Source organism: Armigeres subalbatus, chromosome 2 (genome assembly GCF_024139115.2).
Source record: "Armigeres subalbatus isolate Guangzhou_Male chromosome 2, GZ_Asu_2, whole genome shotgun sequence".
Classification (NCBI taxonomy): Eukaryota; Metazoa; Arthropoda; class Insecta; order Diptera; family Culicidae; genus Armigeres; species Armigeres subalbatus.
The window spans coordinates 255,901,375-255,922,984 of NC_085140.1; the positions used below are offsets into that span (position 1 = coordinate 255,901,375).

The 21,610-nt window shown below is 38.5% G+C and overlaps 3 protein-coding genes across 6 annotated transcripts in view; 2 read left to right on the top strand and 1 right to left on the bottom strand.

Moving 5' to 3' along the window:
• LOC134212103 (uncharacterized) overlaps window positions 1–21,610 on the top strand; it is a 72,235-nt gene that overhangs the window by 27,069 nt on the left and 23,556 nt on the right. The window lies entirely within an intron of this gene.
• On the bottom strand, window positions 1,793–2,542 carry LOC134216203 (endocuticle structural glycoprotein SgAbd-2-like). Its single transcript, XM_062695154.1, has one exon. It carries the CDS (start codon window positions 2,468–2,470, stop codon window positions 2,114–2,116), a length of 357 nt encoding a protein of 118 aa, XP_062551138.1. The 5' UTR covers window positions 2,471–2,542; the 3' UTR covers window positions 1,793–2,113.
• On the top strand, window positions 7,660–8,201 carry LOC134216204 (endocuticle structural glycoprotein ABD-4-like). Its single transcript, XM_062695155.1, has one exon. The coding sequence runs from the start codon at window positions 7,702–7,704 to the stop codon at window positions 8,143–8,145; it is 444 nt and encodes a 147-aa protein (XP_062551139.1). The 5' UTR covers window positions 7,660–7,701; the 3' UTR covers window positions 8,146–8,201.

Consider the following 21,610-nt stretch of genomic DNA (forward strand, 5'->3'; position numbering starts at 1 on the left):
TTTTTTTTCTTGCGGGGTAGGTAATTCTATTTTAGTTTACATATTTTTAAATCATTTGATTCTTTTCGAAACAATAATCATTTAAATCATTTAAAGTACTTCTGAATAATTTTGAATGTTTCGAAATCATCTACTGTAAAAAAATGACAACATTAGAAAATAATTTATAAATCAGCTGAACAAAATTGAGTTTAAGCTAGTTTCAAACCGAAGGAAAATTTGTTCTGATTTCGGTCCTCACGTACTTCAAAGCTAATTTACAGATGAGGAGCTTGTCTGAAAATTTCGCTTTCATATATGAACCGGTGCCAGCGAAAGTTGTACATGTTACATTGAGTAAATTTTTCAGGAGACGCATTTTCCCGAAAACATCGAATAATAAATTCATATTTGCAATTTTTTGCAACTAAACTGTACCAACATGTTATGACTGATGTGCCTAAAGATAGTAGTGAAAAATAAACGAATTTTATGACAAATTTGAAGTTTTTTAGAACAAATTGCACATGTACCACTATTAATGGAAACAGAAGGAAACAAAAACCGCAAAACGTAGACAGTAAAAGTGGTACATGTACATTTTTAAAATCATTCTAAACAGCAGTAAACTATCTTGAAATTCAAAATAGGATTAAAATCTGTTGTGAAAACAGTCATGTTGCTGAATTTTCTTTTAAATAAGCTGATTTTAGTGGGTGGAACTGTACATGTACCACTTTTTCTGGCAACGATATCTCCAGATTTAGTTGCCAAAAATCACTTTTTCTTTATTCCCTTGCTAGATCTTTGGAAATAGAAGCGGTTGGTGTAAAAAACTCGAAATTGGCAATGTACCACTTTCGCTGACACCGGTTCATATGTGTGCGGGATTTATGGGATTCCGTTGTAAAAAAATAAAATTCCGGCCCGATTTCAGGATTTGTCTAACTTTCCGCGACGAAATTGCATGAGTCCCGCCTTTTTGGAAGCAATGGACAAGATTTTTTAGGTATGAGGCTACTTTTAGCTGCATTTAGATCAATGTCGATCAAAAAGGACTGTGAATTGATTAGATTTTACATTTATTCACATGCGCCAACCAACCATGTTATCATTAAAATGGGGTTTTAGCACGGGAAACCAATAATCCCACCCTATGGCTTTTTCCGAATTTGTGTTTTGACATTTTTTTTGATAATTTTTCTTATCTTTCTAATGCCTAGACCGGCTTTGAACAGGGTACTTTTTTTGTTCTTTCTTTTGTTTTTGTCTACGCCCATTTGAAGAGTGAAATATTTGTAATTGAATATTTTTCCAAAACTTACTTAATACAATAGAAGGATATGGTAGTGAATGTTTCACTCTAAAATTTAACTCTAACTCCTTACACGGAAAATGAATATTAAGCGCATAAATTTTGAAAACTCCCAGCTCTTGAATTCTGTCACAAGGTTTTTTGACATGTCCCGTTTTGCAAGTGCGTTTGTCCAATTTTTTCACCAAAATGATCTGATTAGCCTACCCCAATGGCACAATCCTGGGGGTGCCCCATAGAATTAAACAACTTTTATTCTCCCCATACAAGGCTGGACCAGTCTAGTGTGCATGCAATTTTGCGCGTTACTGCACCTAGTTCTGCTACATGAAAATTTGGATACAGATATAATCCGCCTATAATGATTATTATATAATGGAAAAGAATCGGCTGTGAATGTAAATTATACCAACCCCAAACAAATCATGTTACGCATAAAAACATTTTATTTATAATAGTTGAAGATATTATATATTGGCAATTAAAACATTTTCAAAATATTTCCAAGCACATTTTTATTATCAAAATTTCAACTCTTATTCGAAACAAACAAACACAAATATTCGAAAATGATGTATAAATAGGATATAATAAAACTTATTTTTCTTATGTATTTTTGCTCCACCCGAGTAAAGTCACCGAACAAGTTTTGTTCACTACAATTACCAAATTAATTTGGTCTGTGAATGGATACCATCTCATTTCGTTAAAAAATCATACTATCAAAACGATACAATATTTATTCATCGAAACAATTTAGAAAACATCCGAAAACATTTACATTTCAAACCTACTAGGAATACCAATCAATCAACTAACCTAAGCATTCGGTACCGGTGCAACCGGCAGATGATCGCCGGTGGCGTGGAATCCATTCTCGTCGGCAGTCCACTGCAGGTTGATTGGCGTTCCGTCCGGGGCGTTGTACGAGAAGCTTCCCTTCTGTACGGTAGCCTGAACCTGCTCGGTGCCGGAGCCATCCTCCTTCGGGACCTCAACGGCCTTCACTTCTCCCTGGTCTTCCACCTTGATGCCGTTACCCGACTCGTACGAGTACGCAAAGCTGCCGTCCGGATTCAGGTTGGAGCTCTGCGCCACAATTGGAATCGGGGTTGAATCCTGGGGAGCGCAGGACACGGCGGCGACCAAAAGCACTACGGCGAAGAGCACCTTCATTGTGACTAGATGGGATGAGTATTTTCTGCTGGTTTGGCACTGTTCGAATCGACTTTTGAGTGGGTTTGCTGGAGTTTTGGATAACAAATCAGCTCTATATAGTGAGTTCCCCACCCGAATCTTCGGTTACCCTTCTATGGAGCTTACTCTTGAGGCGCTAATCGATCGTAAAGGTTACCGACCATACTCTTTGAACGATGACGGCATGGAAGCGATCGGTTTAGTTGGGCTGTGCAGCTAAAAAGCAATGATGCGATCTGGCTGCGGCTGACCTTGGTGACTCGTTAGATCAGCTGTGGTTAGCAAGTCCGGGCGCGGTTGCATTCAAAGCGATGCGCTATGAACATGTGAAAACAAACTTGACCTTGCATCCCGTTAGCTCACCCCTGTGAATAGTTCGATAATTATGTAGGTGAATTTTTTTGAAATTGACGTAGTTTATAAATAGTTTTTCACGCTGCACGATAGTGATTCACCAGGGTCCACTTGGCCTACCTAGTGGGGAAATTGACGTGATCCTGAAACCTGAATTATAATTTTTGTGAGGCACATCGATGATCGCATAATTGTTCAAAACTAGTTGATCCGGCATCCTGCATAATAAGAGAGAAGCATCCTGCAAGAGAACGCCTTGACGTTTCATATTCGTTTTATGCGGGATCGATAAATTTGAACGCGAAAGTGTTCCTTTGTTTAATATACAAAACAAATAACATCTTACCATGTACCGTTTTAATTAGCGAATGGTATTCGCTAGTTGGGGTGAGATCGTGCCCCAATTAGCGAAAAATCGCTGTGTTACTTTTTTTCCTTCTTAACTGTCGTCGGAGGTGGCTTTGGGTAAAAAATGGGGTAGGTAATAGAATAGATCATATAGCGATGACGCAATTTTCGTTCTGATATGAAGAATTGTCTACGCATATGTAAGAATGTCTGTATAGGAACTATGTAATATCACACTGTTATTGATAAAAGTTGATTGCAATAAGATAACGGTTTCAAAACTTAGATTGCAAATATAGGTGAGCCCCACACCCGTAATGTAGGGTATATCATTTTTACGTAGTGTGTTACGGAGTTAAGATCTACCAAACCGAGCCCTGGCTTAAAAGCTAAGGCAATAAGTTGTGGTAATTGAGAATTCATCGTATTTAGTCTTCGCTATCAACAGCAGTGTAAAGTAAAAAGTATAACTAAATTAACTTAACCCTGCAGGTGGTTGAAAGACTCAAAATCCATCCAATCGAGGCAGCGGAAGCAATTTTCCAACCAATTTCAATTTCAACACCTCGGTGCCCATTTCCCTGGGCTGAACTGTCTGCTGAAAAACGTTTAACGCTTAAATTTGTTTATTTCTGTTTTTTATGTTTTACATTAGTTTTGCATCATAAGTGTTTGGCCTTTTGGCCCTTCAACTTTGAAAAATTATAGTAGTTTATAGACTTGTAATTCCACTTGTCAGACCACATTCCACTATAAAGCTCAAAATAATTTTCCTAACAAAATAGGTTTATAGAGTTTCGTGAGAACAATCGTACATAACATCCTTGAAGGGAAATGGTTGGTATTGGCCTTAGAACTAAAAATTGGATAACCTAACTACTATTAACATTATATTTATAAAAAACAATTTGATATCCTAGTTGGGGACTTACTCTCGGATTGTTTGATGGTCTGAAGCCAAGCAACAAACCCTAAACTTCTCCTTACACTTACCAAAGTGTTCATGTAATGTTTTAATCCCGGCCAGACGGTGGACCTCAGATGTTTTTGTCCTGGGAGCAGTGTTGAGGATCATGCTCAGGAACATGTTTTAATTGCACTCCTTGGAGTTTCAGATAATGAGTTCTAGCGCAGCTCTCGCAGACCAGCATACCGTATACGATCACAGGGAGGATGATTTGCTTGCAGACAGCAAGATTAATCTTCAGGAACAATGACGGCCGGTGGTTGATCAAAGGGTACAATAGTTTCAACAAAACGCTACACTTTGTCACCGTTTTGTCAACCTGTTGCTGAAAAATAAGTTTGCTGTCGAGAGTCTGCCAAGGTAGTCGGCCTCATTGCCCTATTCCACAGTCGTGCCATTGAATGGGCCGAGGCTTGGATTTTAGTATTTTGGTCATTTTCCAGAACGGCTTAGCATAGTCTGGGAGAGTGCGGATCTTATTCTAGAAATCGTTATTTTTAGGTCCACCATTCTGGCCTTGATAATTTTTGTGATTCGATTGCAGCGTGCCTTAAGCTCAGGCAGTCCAGTACGCTGAAATTGCCTGCGAGTGACATTCCGCAATCGAATTAAATCTTTGGTGAGTGTTTCGATGGTTATTACCGGGGTTAGGGACAAAAGGTCGAAAGGACAAAAGGTCGAAAGACAAAACGTCGAAAGACAAAAGGTCGAAGGGACAAATGGTCGAAAGGGACAAAAGGTCGAAAGGACAAAACGTCGAACGGAACAAAAGGTCGAAAGGACAAAACGTCGAACAGGACCAAAGGTCGAAAGGACAAAACATCGAACAGGACCTAAGGTCGAAAGGACAAAACGTCGACCGAAACAAAAGGTCGAAAGCTTGAAGTAGACAAGAAACTGAAACGGAGAGAATCAATTTTGCTCCAGCGTGTATCATATGCGGTGTATTTTCAATGCGTGCGTCTGCGTGGCTGCGGCGTGCACTATTTTTACGGATCGAAGTGACATTCAGAACATCTACATATTCACGTATTATTGGCACTCATTTGATGAATTTTATTTAATTGTTAAAAATAGTGAAAAATAAAAGAGAATTTTTAGCCAACTGTAGAGGACAACTCTGTCTTGCGAAATACAAGTTTATTCATTTCTTATCAACAATATTTTTTATCTCTATCAGAGCTATCTAGATATTCATAATATTGTTTTACAGTTATTACACCCAGGTTTTTTTTTACACGGTTTGGTTTTAGTCGTTTAAGACCTTCAGCGTCAATGAAACAATGAGTTAACCCCACGAAAAAATTCACGAAAAATCAAAGAAAATTCAGGGGGTATTTAAAAAGCTGTGAAAACTCAGGTTAACCGAGAAATTAATGAATTCCAACCGTGTAAAAAAAAACCTGGGTGTACTTCTTCTTTGAAAATTGCTCATTCTTCAATTTTGATTTATTAGATGAGTGAATTATTTCTGCTTGAAGGTAAATACATTTCATAAATTCTTCTGGAATACACCCATTTTGTTATCAACTAGTTCTGGAGAGACCTTTTGTATTATTCGACCTTTTGTAGTTTTTCGACCTTTTGTCCCTTTAGACCTTTTGTCCTTTTCGACCTTTCGTCCCGTTCGACATTCTGTGCCTTACGACCTTTTGTCCTTTCGACCTTCTGTCCCTTTCGACGTTTTGTCTTTTCGACCTTTTGTTCTTTCGACCTTTTGTCCTTTCAACCTTTTGTCTTTCGACCTTTTGTCCTTTCGACCTTTTGTCATAGATTCTACTTACCGAGCCGTCGGTACATGTTGTTCACGGGCCACCGAGATCGCCTCTTCGATAGAACGCACCTGCCGATCAATTGGTTCAGGCATTTCCGGCAGCACCTCACAGTCGACGTTGGCATCCACGCACCTTTGGAACCAGCCCAAGTCGACTCGATGATAGTTTTGCCGGGACAGCTGATGCCGATTAACCGAGGAGCCCACTTCCGCAACCACCGGATAGTGATCCGAGCTGAGCTCCCGGTAGACGACCAGCTGCGAGATGTGGTCGTTCATGTTGGTGATGTACAGTACAAGTCGATTGTCGAATGGACGCCAGACCGACTCAGCCGTGTGGGGGAATTCGGGCTCATGTATCGTGTAGTGGCCTTCCTCCATGTCGTCGCTCCAGATGGTGCCGTTTCGATTGCCGCGACTGTTGGCCCAAGCTATTGGGTCAGGATTTGCCTGTAGCTGACAATGTGAGCGTGGTAGATCTTATACCGTAACACACCACGGTGGTGTCTACCCAGCGCTATGGGGTGCAACAAAGCATCAAATTATGACTAAAATAAAAACTCCCCCTAAAAAATTATAAGTTTCCAAAAAAATAGGAAATTGCGTATTGCGTAAATATAAAATTTTCACAAATAATGCAATACTTTCATTCACAATAAAGAATTTTTCACAAAATAAAAATGAATCAGCTCTTTTAAACAAAAATTGAAATTTTAAAAGAAAATTTCCATAAGTAAATCAATATTAGGAATAAACAGTTACAAAATTTTCCGCAAAAATAAATATATATTGGCAATTTCCTATTTTTTTATGGAAAATTTCTAATTCTTCATGGAAATTTTATTTTGCTGCCTCAAAATATTTTCGGTTTTCGTATGTTGCCGAGAAGTTTGGTAGAGCGAGAATCAAACTCAAGTGCACAATAGTAGAATTAATTTGTTGAGTTTAGTTGAAAAATCTGAGTCTGCTCATAAAACACTGAAACTCAGTAGATAGTCTTGGAAAGCTAATATTGAGATTGCAATGCAAAGAACAAAACAAAGTCCTTAACTTGATTTTAAAATTTTAGAAGTAGTTAATGCATATTTATCGTTCTAGTGAAAATTTCAACCCATCTTCCTTATTTACAAATCATGCAAAAAACATGTTTTCCCATTTAGATCCAATTAACAATAATAATATGCGATAGAAGAAGAAGAACTTAGCAATAGTAGCAACTTTTGAAGATGATGAAGTTACTTCGCACATACTATATCCGGGTATTAAGTTGAGCCTGCGAGACAAAATATGCCCTAGATCACAGCAAGAACGACAATTTTGTTTTTTTTTCCTGCTACCACTTTAGTTTGCAAATATACATATCCATAGGACTAACTCGGGGTCAGTGATACACTCCGTACTGGTCAGTTTCGTTTCCAGGTCTTGCTTTTAGCGTCAGTTAGTGGATGCCCGTACCCAGCTTCGAATGTGTCGCCGCCTAATGAATGCAAATTGAACACTCGCCATTCGTACAGCCCCGAATCTGCTGACAGTAGAACTTCTGTTTTAGACTTTTCTGACAGTGCCAATAGAAGTGTGAAATTCCTTCCAAATTCAATTGCACAGGGATCAATGTCGGAGGTAGTTAGCAAGATGAGTAATGAGTCGGGCCAGCTTCTAGTAACTGCACGGTTTTCGTTTATAAATGGGTGGTTCCATAGAATGTCCGGTGCAGTGTTGCTCCACGCGTCTTCAGCGCAATTGCACCCGAAAGGTTTAAAAATAAACATGCGACAACTCGTAGTGCTGTCGATGGTACTGTTAAGTGCCATCAACGTGACTCCACAAGGCTTCCTCCCGCAGGGATTCGGATTGAACCAAGTGCCAATTTTGAATTCTTATTCGGACCAACAACTAGACGGCAGTTTCCAGTACGGGTATGAAACCGGCAATGGAATCCAGGTGCAGTCCCAGGGTGTGCTGAAACCGATTCCAGTGGTGCGACCCGATGGAGTAGGCACCAGTTTGGCCCTGGTGCAGAGCGGAAGCTACTCGTATCCTTCCCCCGATGGAACGATTATTGAGGTCAGGTGGACCGCCGATGAGAATGGATTCCACCCGCAGATAATTCGTTCGCCAGCCGCGCCTGTTCCCGTCGTACCATCGCCTGTTCAAGTGGCCCGTGGATTGCCGGGAGAGTTTAGATTTAGACGAGTGGCAAGAGTTAAATAATAACGACGAATAAATTCAATTACAGGAAAGCCATAAATTGACACATTTACAACCAATCAGAGGGTAATAGTTTTTTTTTAAATTTAATTCCAAAATTTTCTCAACGATGAAAAAAATATCCTATGTAATGCATGTTTGTGAAAATAGTTTCATTCATACTTACCAATACCAACCAATTAAGTGAATCAGTGCCTTTCGCCTCAGAACTTTCGACGCCCGACACTTAATTGAGCATAACGATCATTAGGTCTGTTCTTTTCAGTCTGTACATCACCAATGCTTATTCTTTTACTGCCTTAGTGGACCTTCGTATTCAATATTCATACACCCATAAAATACAAGCTGATGTTGTTCACCCAGGCAGGCGGGTCTTCCGTTTGTATTCAAACAAGTGGCAATCTGCTCGTAAAGATTCCGCCTTGCTCAATCTCAGACTCTAACTGGGTGCAATCATGTGCTCCGCATCAAAGAGTTAGAGCTCAACCGCCTCCGGGTATTAGATGCAGAACAGATTCAAGAAGCATACATCTAACATTCTATATGCTACCTACAGCAACTTGCGGTAGTCACTCGAACCAGCTCTTGAAAATTTTGTTCTTTTGAGTGGTAGCAATTTTACTTGATACTCTAAATAACCATAAAAATTGAACTTCAATGGGATTACTACAAGGAGCTGTCGAATAGGCTATTGAACCATCAGGAAACAAATAATATAATAAGTAAAAGCCCAATTAAAGGACTACAGTAGATTTATTAAAACAACATATTTATCTAGTTTTCAGATTTAGTTCTTCACTAAGAATTACAGAGGAGGTTTGGCATGGCAATTGCAACCCTGTCAATATTTTATATTATTATTGGAGAGGTTGATATACTCATAGTCATAAGTAACGTAACGCAATAATTGGAAGGAGGAATCTGTTTGAACGTTGCGGTTCATACAAATAAATCAAAAATTGTTAGGGGCAGGACAGGAGTTCCAATTTTTTCAGTTTTGCGCTACGTAATTTGTTAACAGCACCTTTTAAATTAAATTATTCTGTTTGTGGTGACGGTGGTTGAGTGGTAAGAATGCCGTCCTCTCACCCCAGTGTGCGTGTTGTGATCATAGTTGAAGCCGATGCGATGGTTTTTCCAACACGAAAAATGTGGTCCAGTACTGCAACAGGTCGTGATCGTCATAAGCTATCTCAGGCGACCAAATGAAAGTATCGTGGACTCTATGATCAATTTCGCATGATATGCAACCATGAAAGGATGTTGTGCTTTATATTAACACTAAAATTTCTAAATTATGGTAAAAAAATCTATTTATTGAAAGCGGTAATAAACATAATAATAAAGCAGTTATAGCACGCTTTCATGCCCTGTCACGGAATAAAAATTGTTGAGATTTTCGTAGCATGCCTTTCATCCTTCGCATTTCTTTAGAGAATGAGTAAACATCGCGTGGCATCTCTCGTAGAAATTGAGAAATTCCAGTACTGGTCACAACAAATCGGATAGAAAGTAAAGCCATATGTGTCCTGGCCCATATGTTGATGGGTACGATACGTAGGTCCAGATGTAGGTTTCGTGTTCATGAGGTCGGTGATTGTCACTTGTGAGAAAATAAACGAACGAAAAATAAATGAAATAAATTAATACTCATCTGATAAAAGTAGAAAAAACAATTTTATTTTCATGTTATTTTGTGTTCTTACATATTGTTATACATGATCCCAAAGCGTTCATTGAAGGTTTTATTGATTGGATACACAATGAACTTGAACGGTGGTGGTTTCTGCGCGGGTGTGATTTAGAGGTGAGGACTTAAGTCGAGGCTGTATCCGCGTGATGTCGAGGCTTATCACTGTCCGTCCAATCACTATTCACTAAACGCACATCTCCACAGAATAAAACTGGTTGAAAGCAATCTAAGTAGGTACGGTTCCGGTTATGACGACATCGATCACGAAGTTTGAAAAAAATGACGTCTCCAGAGAGCGACTGTTGGATACCCTTGTGCCCCGAAGTAAGCAACCTTACAGGGAAGTAAGAGGTGTCTTACATTGTATAATACACAGAAGGCACCATCACCGCTAGGTGGATTATTCTGGGTTTTTAATTAAAAACTAAGTTCAACACAGGCTGCTATTTTTTCTTTCTCAGGTTTTTTTTCTTGACTCTGTCTTTTTGTTCCGTTTACCGTGATAGTCATCCGGAAGATGCTCTATGACAAAACATATTTCGAACACGGCACTACGTCACATCGATCAAATACCAGGATGAGCAACTGAAATACTTCAAACCTATACCCCAAGCCCGTTTATCCTAAAATTACGCAATTTTCTAATCTAGTATTGCCACGAGTTTTTTGGTATATGTCCCTCCATTACTAACTGTTAATGATATCGTACTAGAGAATTGCGGCTCCGCAATGTGTCATACACGACTGAGCCTGCCAAATAAACGAGCTAGTTAAAAAACACTGCCATGCATCACGTGCAGGTCCACCACCCCATGTGTTCTTGCCCTGAGAGGTGGGTGGCGGGGCGCTATGTTGATAATCATCTTCAGGATTTTTTTGTGGGCCCGTTGTTATCTGAGTGATGGGTTTGAGAGCAGCTCTTTCAGAGTGGCATACCGTATTCCATGATTTGACGGAACTTTTTTTAAGAACAAGGACGATCGAAGGTTCAGTGGGTACAGCAAGAACGTTACACTTTGTCACTTATTAAGAAGCCCACTAATTACGTAAGCACTATAAATAGTATAATCTATAGACGAGCGAAAGCATGGCTGAGTCGGTTTTTTTTACCGTGCACACGCGCATATTACATCTCACCCCTTCACATTACAATTGAAATCGTGACGTCATGCTCGTTTGGAGATACATTTGACAGTTCGTTTGGAGACAGAGGATTTATCTTCGCTCATTCATATTTATATTCCACTATCTATAGTAAGCCCTTATGCACGCAGGCAAAAACTTAGGATTTTCATAAGTTACAACTTATGAATGAGTGCTTTTTCGGTTTCATTGAAGACTTATGCTGTCCATAAAAATGGCTTTTGAACTCCATAACTATGACTTATGATTGGCATTAGAGTTGATATTGAGGAAAAATATTCAGTTTACAATGTCGGCGGCGGATGAGTGAATAGCATTTTTTGCTGATTTATAGTTTCAACTTTGGTCGTTTTGAATGCTTTGATTACTCATCTTGGTTGTGTTTATCATTGTATTACTCTAAACACATGTCAGGAAATTGATTTATTTTACGTTTTTCATGATTTGGTTTTATTTTTATTTTTTCAGGTTGATAATTCATAGGAGAAAAATTGTAAAAAAGGCATCAATTTATTATTGTAATATATCTTGAAGATTCTATTTTCGCTCATGGACTCCTTTCAAATCCTCTAATTGTTTAACAAATATGTTTATTAGAATGCTAATGCTAATAATTTTGTATGACTATTTTTTGACGGTGGGATTTGGTAAAATATTGAAACTATAACATTTTGTTATAGTAATCAAAATATCGTCTAAACATTCATGGCATGCATTTTAAATAAAATTTTCATTACAAATACTTGAAAATTTTATCTCATTTTTATTATAAGATTCATAAATATGACTGTGATTAATTATTTACCACTCTTATAACATCAGTAGTTCTTTCTCATGATATTCATAAGTCTGGTTATGATAGTTGTAAGTAGTTGAAAATGCATTCCTCCTTCTGAATCATACATTACACTTATGGTTTTCACATATAATCTTTGTGGCGCCAAATCATAAGTGCTTTTTATGAACCTCCTAAGTATTTTTGGCTGGGTGTAGTAGAAGAGAGGGTCTGGTAACCCATATAAATAAAGCATGTTTTGTAAGAAGAAAGTTACATGGGGGGTTATCAATCTTATGGAACGTACACACGGTCAAGCAGTTTGACCAACATTGACTCCACCTCTCGTTTATTCAAACATCCATCAAGTTTTACCAACAGCGGCACGAACAATCAATTTATTCGACCAACAATATCACACACGAACGACCAAAGCGCCAACTTGAGCACCAACCATCAAAAAATATATGGGGGTTTGTGCAACTTCACTACAAATGCTCAAACATGTTCGGCGAACCTTGACTCCAACCCGACAACTCAAACCAAAATCAAACCGTTTTAATTTTTTCCAACCGAGCCGCCAACTGTCAAATAGTTGTTCGAACAACTTCACACACGTTCAAACAAAACAGCAACCGAAGCGTTTTCTTGAGGGCGGAGTCAATGTTCGTCAAACTGGTTGACTGGTGTGTACGTTGCATTAGACAGGGTTGAAAATCGACCTCATTGACCCTTCCAGCTGTCTGCCCATTAAGGGTGATTTTACAGTCCACGGCCGCAACTAGCCCGGCGATTTTGAGCAACGGAGATGACGGCTTGGGCTTTTACCGCGTTGATACAGTTCTTTCAGCTGGTGAAGTACTCTACCAGGACATCTTGGCCTTATTGGATTTTTTCCACTAGCGCTCTCATCACTCTGCCTTTGGAGAAGTGAGAGGTATCGCATGTGGGAGGCGAACAGGTTGAAGAGCGAACCCGGGATTCTGCCCTGAGGACGCGTGCAATGATGTCGTGCGCATCGGAACTCGCTCCGCTGATTGAGACCCGGAATGTCTTCGCCGACAGATTATTGTTGATGATTTTTACCAGGTAGCTGGGAGGATTGTAGCGTTGTAGTTTGTTCTCCAGACCATCATCCCAAACATTGTCGAATTCCAATTCGACATAGAGTAAGGCCATAGCAGAGGTTTTACAAAGAAACTTATTACGTCTGAAGACGTTGGCAACTCAGGTCAGTTGCTGCACGGTGGATCGACCGCGTCCTAATCCAAACTGTTCCTCGAGCAAGATGCTAGAGTTTCCGGCAGACTCAAGCAGTGTTGTCCTACACTCAGGGCAAAAAATTCTGCTCTTTGATTTTACTCCATCTAAACGATTTTATAGTTTCAACTAAGTAAGTTCAACTAATAGAAGGATATTTGAATTTTCTAAATGTCATGTCAAACTGTCAAAAAAATGCACTCCAGAGCCACAGGAGCGCGCGCACTGAAAATACACTGGAGTGTTTTCACTGGAGTGTATTTTCAGCGCGCGTGCTCCTGTGGCTCTGGAGTGCAGTTTTTTGACAGTTTGCCATGACATTTAGAAAATCCAAATATCCTTCTATTAGTTGAACTTATTTGGTTGAGACTATAAAATCGTTTAGATGGAGTAAAATCAAAGAGCAGAATTTTTTGCCTTGAGTGTAGGACAACACTGGACTCAAGTAGCGTTGGATTGTCTTTTCGAATAGCTTGAGTAATTACAAGAGAAAGCTGATATGACATTAACTTTTTGAAAAAAAAAGAATCCTTGCCAGGCTTCTGGATGGAAATGGACGATGGGAAGTAGCTGAGTCTGAAACACTTATAAAAGATCAGTGAAAGGTGCAAAAACGGAGCACACAGTCTCGGATGTAACCTACCTGTCCCGCATTGCCAAGTGTCCCGGAAAACGTCCCGGATGCTATGATGAATTAGTTAAGTCTGGAAAATTTGTGATATCTGCAGAAAATAGGATATCTAGAAAAATTGTAACATATACGAACAATTAGATAGAAAAATTATGTTAAAAGGGTCTTTTAGACCTGGAGAGTAAAGTTTTTATTTTTTTAAATAATCTAGCCAGTTTCCCGTAAGTATAAAAAAATCTACAGCATTTTTGGTTTATTTTCATGAGCTTGGCACCGCCAAGTCTCAGCAAACATTATTTTTGCCGAGATTTCAGTAAAAGTGACGTTTCTGTTGCTGAAGTTCGGAAAATATTTGGCTGATAATCAGTAATAATCGATTTTTTTGCCGAAGTTCAGTATTAATCTTTACTGAGATACAGCAGTGGTCTATCCAGTAGACCAATGAAGAATGTTTCGCTTATTGCTTATTTCACGACCGATGGAATGGGCATCGAACCCTCTCCTTATAGTACACATTATGCTATACACTGAAAGAAATGTCTGATACGATTTTCATAGGGTCGTTTGGACCTGGGTGGTGCGAATAGAATCGATTTGGTTGTCAAACTGAAGCCAAAAATTTCTATTGTGCCGGAGCCAAACATTGAAGATTGTGGTTATGTTCGTTTCTGATATAATATTAAGAAGTATTGTTATTATTTAGGGCAGAAATAAAAATAAACTTTGTTTGATTTTTGGATTCTTTGTAATAAACATTTTCACATTATATTTCGAATGGAAAATTAGTAGGAATGCAACTAAAAAGCACTCGTTACGAAGTTTCATGAGATTCAGCAGCTGATTGGAGCATGAATGTATGTAAGCAATCGTAAAGTCATGTAGAGTCTAGCGCATTTGTACGCCCTCATGCAGCATGGAAAGAGAAATTCGAAGAGCGGGAAATATTTGACAGGCAAGTAACTGCAAAATAATTTTGTTTACGGGAGTAATTTCAAAATATCCCTCTACTCGCTTGAGCGCAGAAAAGCGGCTCTATCCGCAGCACCCAGGTTTGGACGAAAGTCATTCAAGCAAAAGCCATTTGTCCAAATGCCATTTGGTTGAATATTGCAGTTTGGCTGAACATCATCTAGCCGAATTTCATTTGGCCGAAGCGGAGATTAGGCCAAAACAGTGAGGCGAAAATGTAATTTGGCCAAAGAGAACATACGGCTAGAAGGGAAACAACATTTTCGACCAAATGGTCATTTCTGCCAAATGACTTTTTCGGCCAAATGTCATGTTTGGCCAACTGCAAATTTCGGTCAAATGGCCCTTTTTCCAAACGGCATTTTCGGCCAATTGATCTGTCCGGCGAAAACGGTATAATGGCCTTCGGCCAAATGGTTTCATCCGTAAGACTTTTGATTTTCAATTTGTCCCTGGCTATCCAGCAAGATGATTTTTTGAAACGTCGATGGGTGTATGATTACCAAGAGGGTGAAACGCCTGTCATCCGCGGTACAATGGCACTCTACCCAACATCGTTTTTGGTACTTCTGTTTTTGGTACCCAGTTTCTAGGTAGTATACCCGAATTCAGCGCTCATTTTGGGTGATTGGTTCGTACGCAGTTAGTGCTAATTATCGGCAATTAATTTCTCGTGGCGAATACTTGCAATTGGTTGAGGTACATCGAGCCTTTTGTGTTTATACGGCTTCTTTATGTCGAAAAATAGCTCGTCGATACTTCCGAAGTTTTGTTATCATGAATCAAACGAAAGTAAAACAAAAACATTGTACGCCATATTGAATGAATGGTGGGTAGGCGTATTAGCCTTCTCTTCAGTCCCCTGATGATTACTCTCACGTGCCTCTTAAGTAATCAGGATGTCCAAGGTTCGAGTCCAACTTACATTTTGTTTTAAATATAATACTCTGAGCATTTTTTCAAATTTGTTTGATTTTTTTAATTGTGCATTTAAAAAAAAAATACTTGTGAAAATCAACACGTTTTCTTATGTCAAAATTCCAAAATAAAATCTCATGATGATCACATGACCAGTTTGCCTAGTGCACACATACATTTATATGTATTTTATTTCATTTCCAAAGATTTCGATGTTCTTATGCATTCGAGTAATTAGCATCATGCTGGATGTTTTGGTTGAGAGGAGAATAATCCATTCTGAAACGATTTGTTACGCTTCCACAATTCAAGACAAAATTTTCAAAACGACTTATCTGCTTTTGTAAACAAAGATTCAAACGACGATTTGACGAATCTGATAGCTCTCCCATGCAAACCAACACCACCAATAGGTAGGCGAAGGTTTCCGCTACATGTTGATGGTATTGGTTTGCGTGGGAGAGCTATCAGATTCGTCAAATCGTCGTTTGAATCTTTGTTTACAAAAGCAGATAAGTCGTTTTGAAAATTTTGTCTTGAATTTATAGTGCGTAAAGCTAAGGTGTCCCGGATTGGCCCAAGAAAGTTCTGGACACTATAATTTAGAACTATAATCAGATTGACAAAATTCTAGGACCCTTTAAACATTACATGTTAATGAAAGGATCCAATTTGAAAATAACTTTTTAAGAAGTTATTAGCAAATTAGTAAAAGCTGCCCCATGACATTTTTTTGACATTTCCCATCACTGTTCCTGAGCTTCACCATTCTGGTCTGGATGATTTTTGTCATTTGATTTCAGCGTGTCTTAAGCGCAGGCAACCCAGTACGTTGGTATGTTGGTGTCTCGTTGTACCCGTTCAAGCCATTTGTTTGGAGCGGGAGTTGGCCCATGCTTTATGTTTGACGTTGGGATTCCCTGCTATCGTGTGAGCTTGACGATGTCCTTTCTCAGATCATCCGATGTTCCAGACGGCAAATAATGTTGCTTCCTAAGCCGAAAATCACTCCTCCCATCTGTAGTTTATCGATCCAACCTCACCAGCTAGAAATCCGGATTTGTTGCACTTACCTCGGGTTTAGTGAGTTTCAGTGATGAACACCGTGCCGATCTCCGAGTCCTTGAAGAAACTGCTGAACACGATAATGTTGCTCTCGAGTGAGAAAGCAGTCACGCTGACCAGACCAGCCATTTGCAATGCCGAAAAGGTCCAGAAATCCAGCTTCGCAGACAAGTCTTAAGTTGACTGAATATTAGAGCCAGCTGGTCCGGCGTGTAGAGGGATGCGGAATGCTTTGGGAGTAGAGGTTTTTATTTATTTATTATCAGACTAAGGCCGGAGTGGCCTGTGCAGTGCATAAAAGTCTTCTCCATTCAGCTCGGTCCACTTTATATGGTTTTTTGCAGAGTTGTGGATTTCACAGAGCTCAACACGCTTCGGGCAGCTCATTAGGTCCACTTCCTCTATCTATTCACATTCTTCGACTCCGTCTCCACCGCACCAGGTGCGATGAGCGTTCATGAAACAGATCCAAGCTCCGTGGCCAAACCGAAAATAGTTCATACATTGAGTAACCTCTCCGTGCACCGGTTTTTACCTGCTCCATTCGTTGGCAGTGCTGTTAATGACCTTTTTCATCTTTAGGTCCTTGAAGGTCGTCCTACCGTTCGAGGTACACAAGGTACAGTCAGTCATTTTGCATACCTTACGTTCGGGTACTCTAGTAACTTCACGTGATGACACCTTTCCGCGGTCATCAGCTTCACACCTACGATACCGTTTACAAAAATCGGCGTGCACGCTCACGCGATTATTTTGAAGACAGCTGCTGCTTCTTCCTTTTCTCTAACGTTCCTAAAGCGTTGCCAGCGCACCGCCCTTCAGCAAGGAGAACTTGTTGCCAGTGTTGCCACATGTACAGATTTATCTGGAAAGGTACAGATTTTTTGGCAAATTTTGGTACAGATTCTGTACGGTACAGATTACAGATTTTCTCCAATAAGTACAGATTGGTACAGATTTTTTTACAAACCAAGCCTTAGAAAAAAGTATTTCATTGCATTTTTCTTCAAATAGTTGCTTCTGCTATAAAAAATATTTAATTATTGGAAATCAAATCGAAGAGTTCGTATTATATTTTGTTTTACAGTTTCAATAGTATCGTGACAACATATTTCACACTACAGTCATACATATTTTATTTTTTCCTAGATTATATTCACATATAAACACTACGGAGACAAGAAGGATTTTTTTGAAAACCGGATAATCCTCTCGATAGTTAATTCCTGATAAATGAAATGTCAACTCATCTTTATTTATTCAGACGAACATCCTAATCCAAATTTGTCAATATCTAAATTCCAACAACATTTCAGTATTGATTATTCAAAGGCTCGATTATCCGTAAAAAAATGCTTGACTATATCGCTTGTATTATTACATTTACAAAACAACCATTCCAGATTCCTAAATCTACATTTATATTTAACTGTATATGAGGGGATGACAATCAGAAACAAATGGAAATTAACATGTTTTATTTATAAAATTTGTTTGGCAATTTATTTTTTAAATTTCCGGATAATTATGTCCGACTTACATAATAATTTACTCTTTCAAACCTTCGCAAATTTTTTTAGAGGTATTTGCTCCAAAAATTAATTCATTATTATTATTATTATTATTGTTGTCTTTATTAAAGAGACTTGCAGCCCTCGGCTGGTTCATCTCTGAAAAAATATTCCAAATAAGATAATAAACTAATTAATTATACACTTTTAGATGTTGTGAAAAAAAAAAACTTGGAGATACTTTTCAAAAGTTAACCAAGATTTTTTCATCTTCGCAATCACCCAAATTTAAAAAAAAACTTTTTTCAATAATAAATTGGGTTGCATTGCATATTTGTCCTATGGTTTCAGATATTTACTCACAAATTTTTCATACTGCCTGGTACAGATTATGGTACAGATTTTTGAAGCTTTCGGTACAGATGAAAAAGATTTTTGAGCACATGGCAACACTGGTTGTTGCTCTAGGGAAGCTTTTCATTTCCCTCTTCGGATGCAACGCTGTACGCTTCCACGTTTTATTCCTAACAAAGCTGGTCGCAGTGTCTCCCATAACCAGTGGTGGAAATACTCGCTTCACGAGTAAGAAAAGAGTGTAATTGGGCCTACCAAAAATGCCACACTTGCGCGAACCTACTGCCTGCATTTTTCTGGCGCTTGCTTTGTTCGCGAGTACGGGCAGAGCAAAAACAAAAAGCCGGGCTGTATTTTGTTCGGGAGTAAAAACACGGTCGCGAGTTTTTGTGATTACTTCGAATGCAATGGATAGATTTGACTCGACATAAACACAATCCAGCTTTCCACGCTCGCCATAATGGCGGCTGCTATAATAAAAGTGACATTAACTGCTTCCCGACACTGAACTGAAATTCTGGTCTAAGCAATCGTTAAATTTTCTGGTAACCAATAACTTCAAATGAGTTGTTTATTTCTCTATCAACAAACAATATGCACCAGAATTTAAATCTCATAGTTTAAAATCTTTTTTACTAATTTTACCTGGCACTTCTCTATTTCAGCGATTATTGAATAAAAGTGAAACAATATGACAACAAATTGGATCATGGATGAACACTCAACGTTCATCACTGATGTTGAAATTAATATGCAATATTCAAGCACATTCAAGGCCGCCGTCTGAACTTGTTGCGAAATGATTCACTAAAAACGAAAAGTGCACCTTCATGGGCTTTTGGAACGATGAACATCCTTCTGATTGCAACATCCTTCTATAAAACTGTTCGTTAAGTCAGTTTAGTCTGTTTCAAATATCGTGAAATATTTTTCAATCAACTACATAGTTAACTTATCATATACGCACATTTCAGATAAATTATTGGAACAATTTGACAATAACTATTGAAAATATTCATCAGCTGCAACTAAGCCGGATGCCGTACTAGGAAGTTTCAATCATCTTTGATTCCACGGCATGAACTTGGTTCTCTCCCTGCTTTTTGAATATATTTTCATTCTTCAAAAGATGGCCCCTTTACTTCACAAAGTGAATCGGATTGCATATTTACCACCCTACCAAACTTATTCTGATGTCAATACATAAGCTGACACATTATTAATAAATTGCAAATTAAAACATTATTACATCAGCATTATTTCCATTTGTTATAGTTTATCAGTCAATGAATCGATTGTCGTCTTAGAATTAATGAGAGTCATTTATTTGAGCCAATGTTGGCGATGATTTCCCGAATATTTAGCGCTACTTAACGACACAATTGAAATCTTGAATGCTGGCTTCACATGGTTATAAATGAATGTATTCCTTTATACAATCTCCCGTATCCTACTTTAAGACCTATAATAAGAGTTTAAGTTTAAATGAATCAGAAAAGTTCCGGTGTACGTAAGAAATATGGGTAAATAGCTGAATTCGTGGTCTCCAGTTAGCCTTGCGAGCAAAGACGTGGATTCCCAAGCCGGAGATGGCGAGCTCGATTCTCGGTCCGGTCGAGAATATAGAATGAAGAGCCATAAGAAGAAAAAGAAGCTGGACAAAACTGGTAGAAAAACTTGAAAATCACAAATCTATCTGTTTGAGAAGCGTATCTGATTGAAGAATGTTTTATTATTAGTGTGCCTATGAGGAGACATGAGACCACATTAGTTTGCACAGTACTTGGTACCAGAACCTGTGACAAATTTGTAGGAAATACTTCACAGTGTATAATAATATAGCAAACATCCATGTTTGAATATCGAAATAGATCGCAATCATTATAAGATGGCCGCTTTAAAAAAAAGGTACAAATCAAATTTTACGCTATCATCTAGAACCTAGGAACTTTCATCCGTGGTTGTCTGGACTAGGTAGCATATGAGCGTGAGTAATGAGTATGACATGACTAATTGAACAGGTTTATAGAATGTCTTCCCAATATCGGCAATTTTTGAATGGTCATGCCGGACTGTTGGATGGACTCCCTATAAACAGAAGGAGGTTCATCGTTCCGAAAGCCCATTAAGCTTCACCTTTCGTTTTTAGTGAATCCTTTCGTACACTACTAAAAATCCACACATATTTATTGGCAAAAATCCATAGAATTAACTTATGATGTATATCAGCGCACACATAACCATTCTCCACGCGAACTAGTTATAAAATATATATCAAAATAAACTTTATGTGTGGTCTCGAATTAGCAATTATTTAATTTATGTGTGGTTCTATATCTATTATATTAGGGTGAAACTATTGCAAAAATCTATTACGGCGACACATATATCTTATACAGATATTTTTGCCAGTGTAATAAATTCAGATGGCGGCCTTGAATGTGCTTGAATATTGCATAATAATTTACACATCAGCGATAAACGTTGAATGTTCCATGATCCAATCTGTGGTCAAATTGTTTTATTTTATCCAATAATCGCTGAAATAGAGAAGTGCCAGGTAAAAATAGAAGAAAATGAAATTAATTATAAGATTTCAATTCTGGTGCATATTGTTTGTTGATAGAGGAATAAACAACTCATTTGAAGTCATTGCTTACCAGAATATTCAACGATTGCTTAGACCGGAATTTCAGTTCAGCGTCGGGAAGCAGTTAATGTCACTTTTATTATAGCAGCCGCCATTATGGCGAGCGTGGAAAGCTGGATAACAATAAACAATTCACGTACATTTTTCAGGGTTCGTTTTTTTGTTTTCTCTGCGTTATTCGCAAAATTGACCAAATTAGGAACATGGCCAAAACCGGTACAGTTCCCCTAGTAGGTAGGCAAGAAAAAGGCAAAACAAATGTTCGCGAGTCTTTTGCATTGCCTACTTCTTGTTTTGTGAGTAAGGTTCGCAGATTTCCACCACTGCCCATAACGGAGCGATTAACAACAACAACAAACAAACGTACGAACGAGCGAAAAAACAACTTTAAAAGAAACATGAGCAAAAAATACGACAGCCTGTGTCACTTTCCCGAACTGGACTGGGCTATTCATTTCATAGCTTTCACCTCTACTTGATATTTCATGGGCTACAGCTC

Bases quoted from the DNA above. Each gene is read 5' to 3' on its own strand.
- LOC134216203 (XM_062695154.1), bottom strand. From the start codon at position 2,470: ATGAAGGTGCTCTTCGCCGTAGTGCTTTTGGTCGCCGCCGTGTCCTGC.
- LOC134216204 (XM_062695155.1), top strand. From the start codon at position 7,702: ATGCGACAACTCGTAGTGCTGTCGATGGTACTGTTAAGTGCCATCAAC.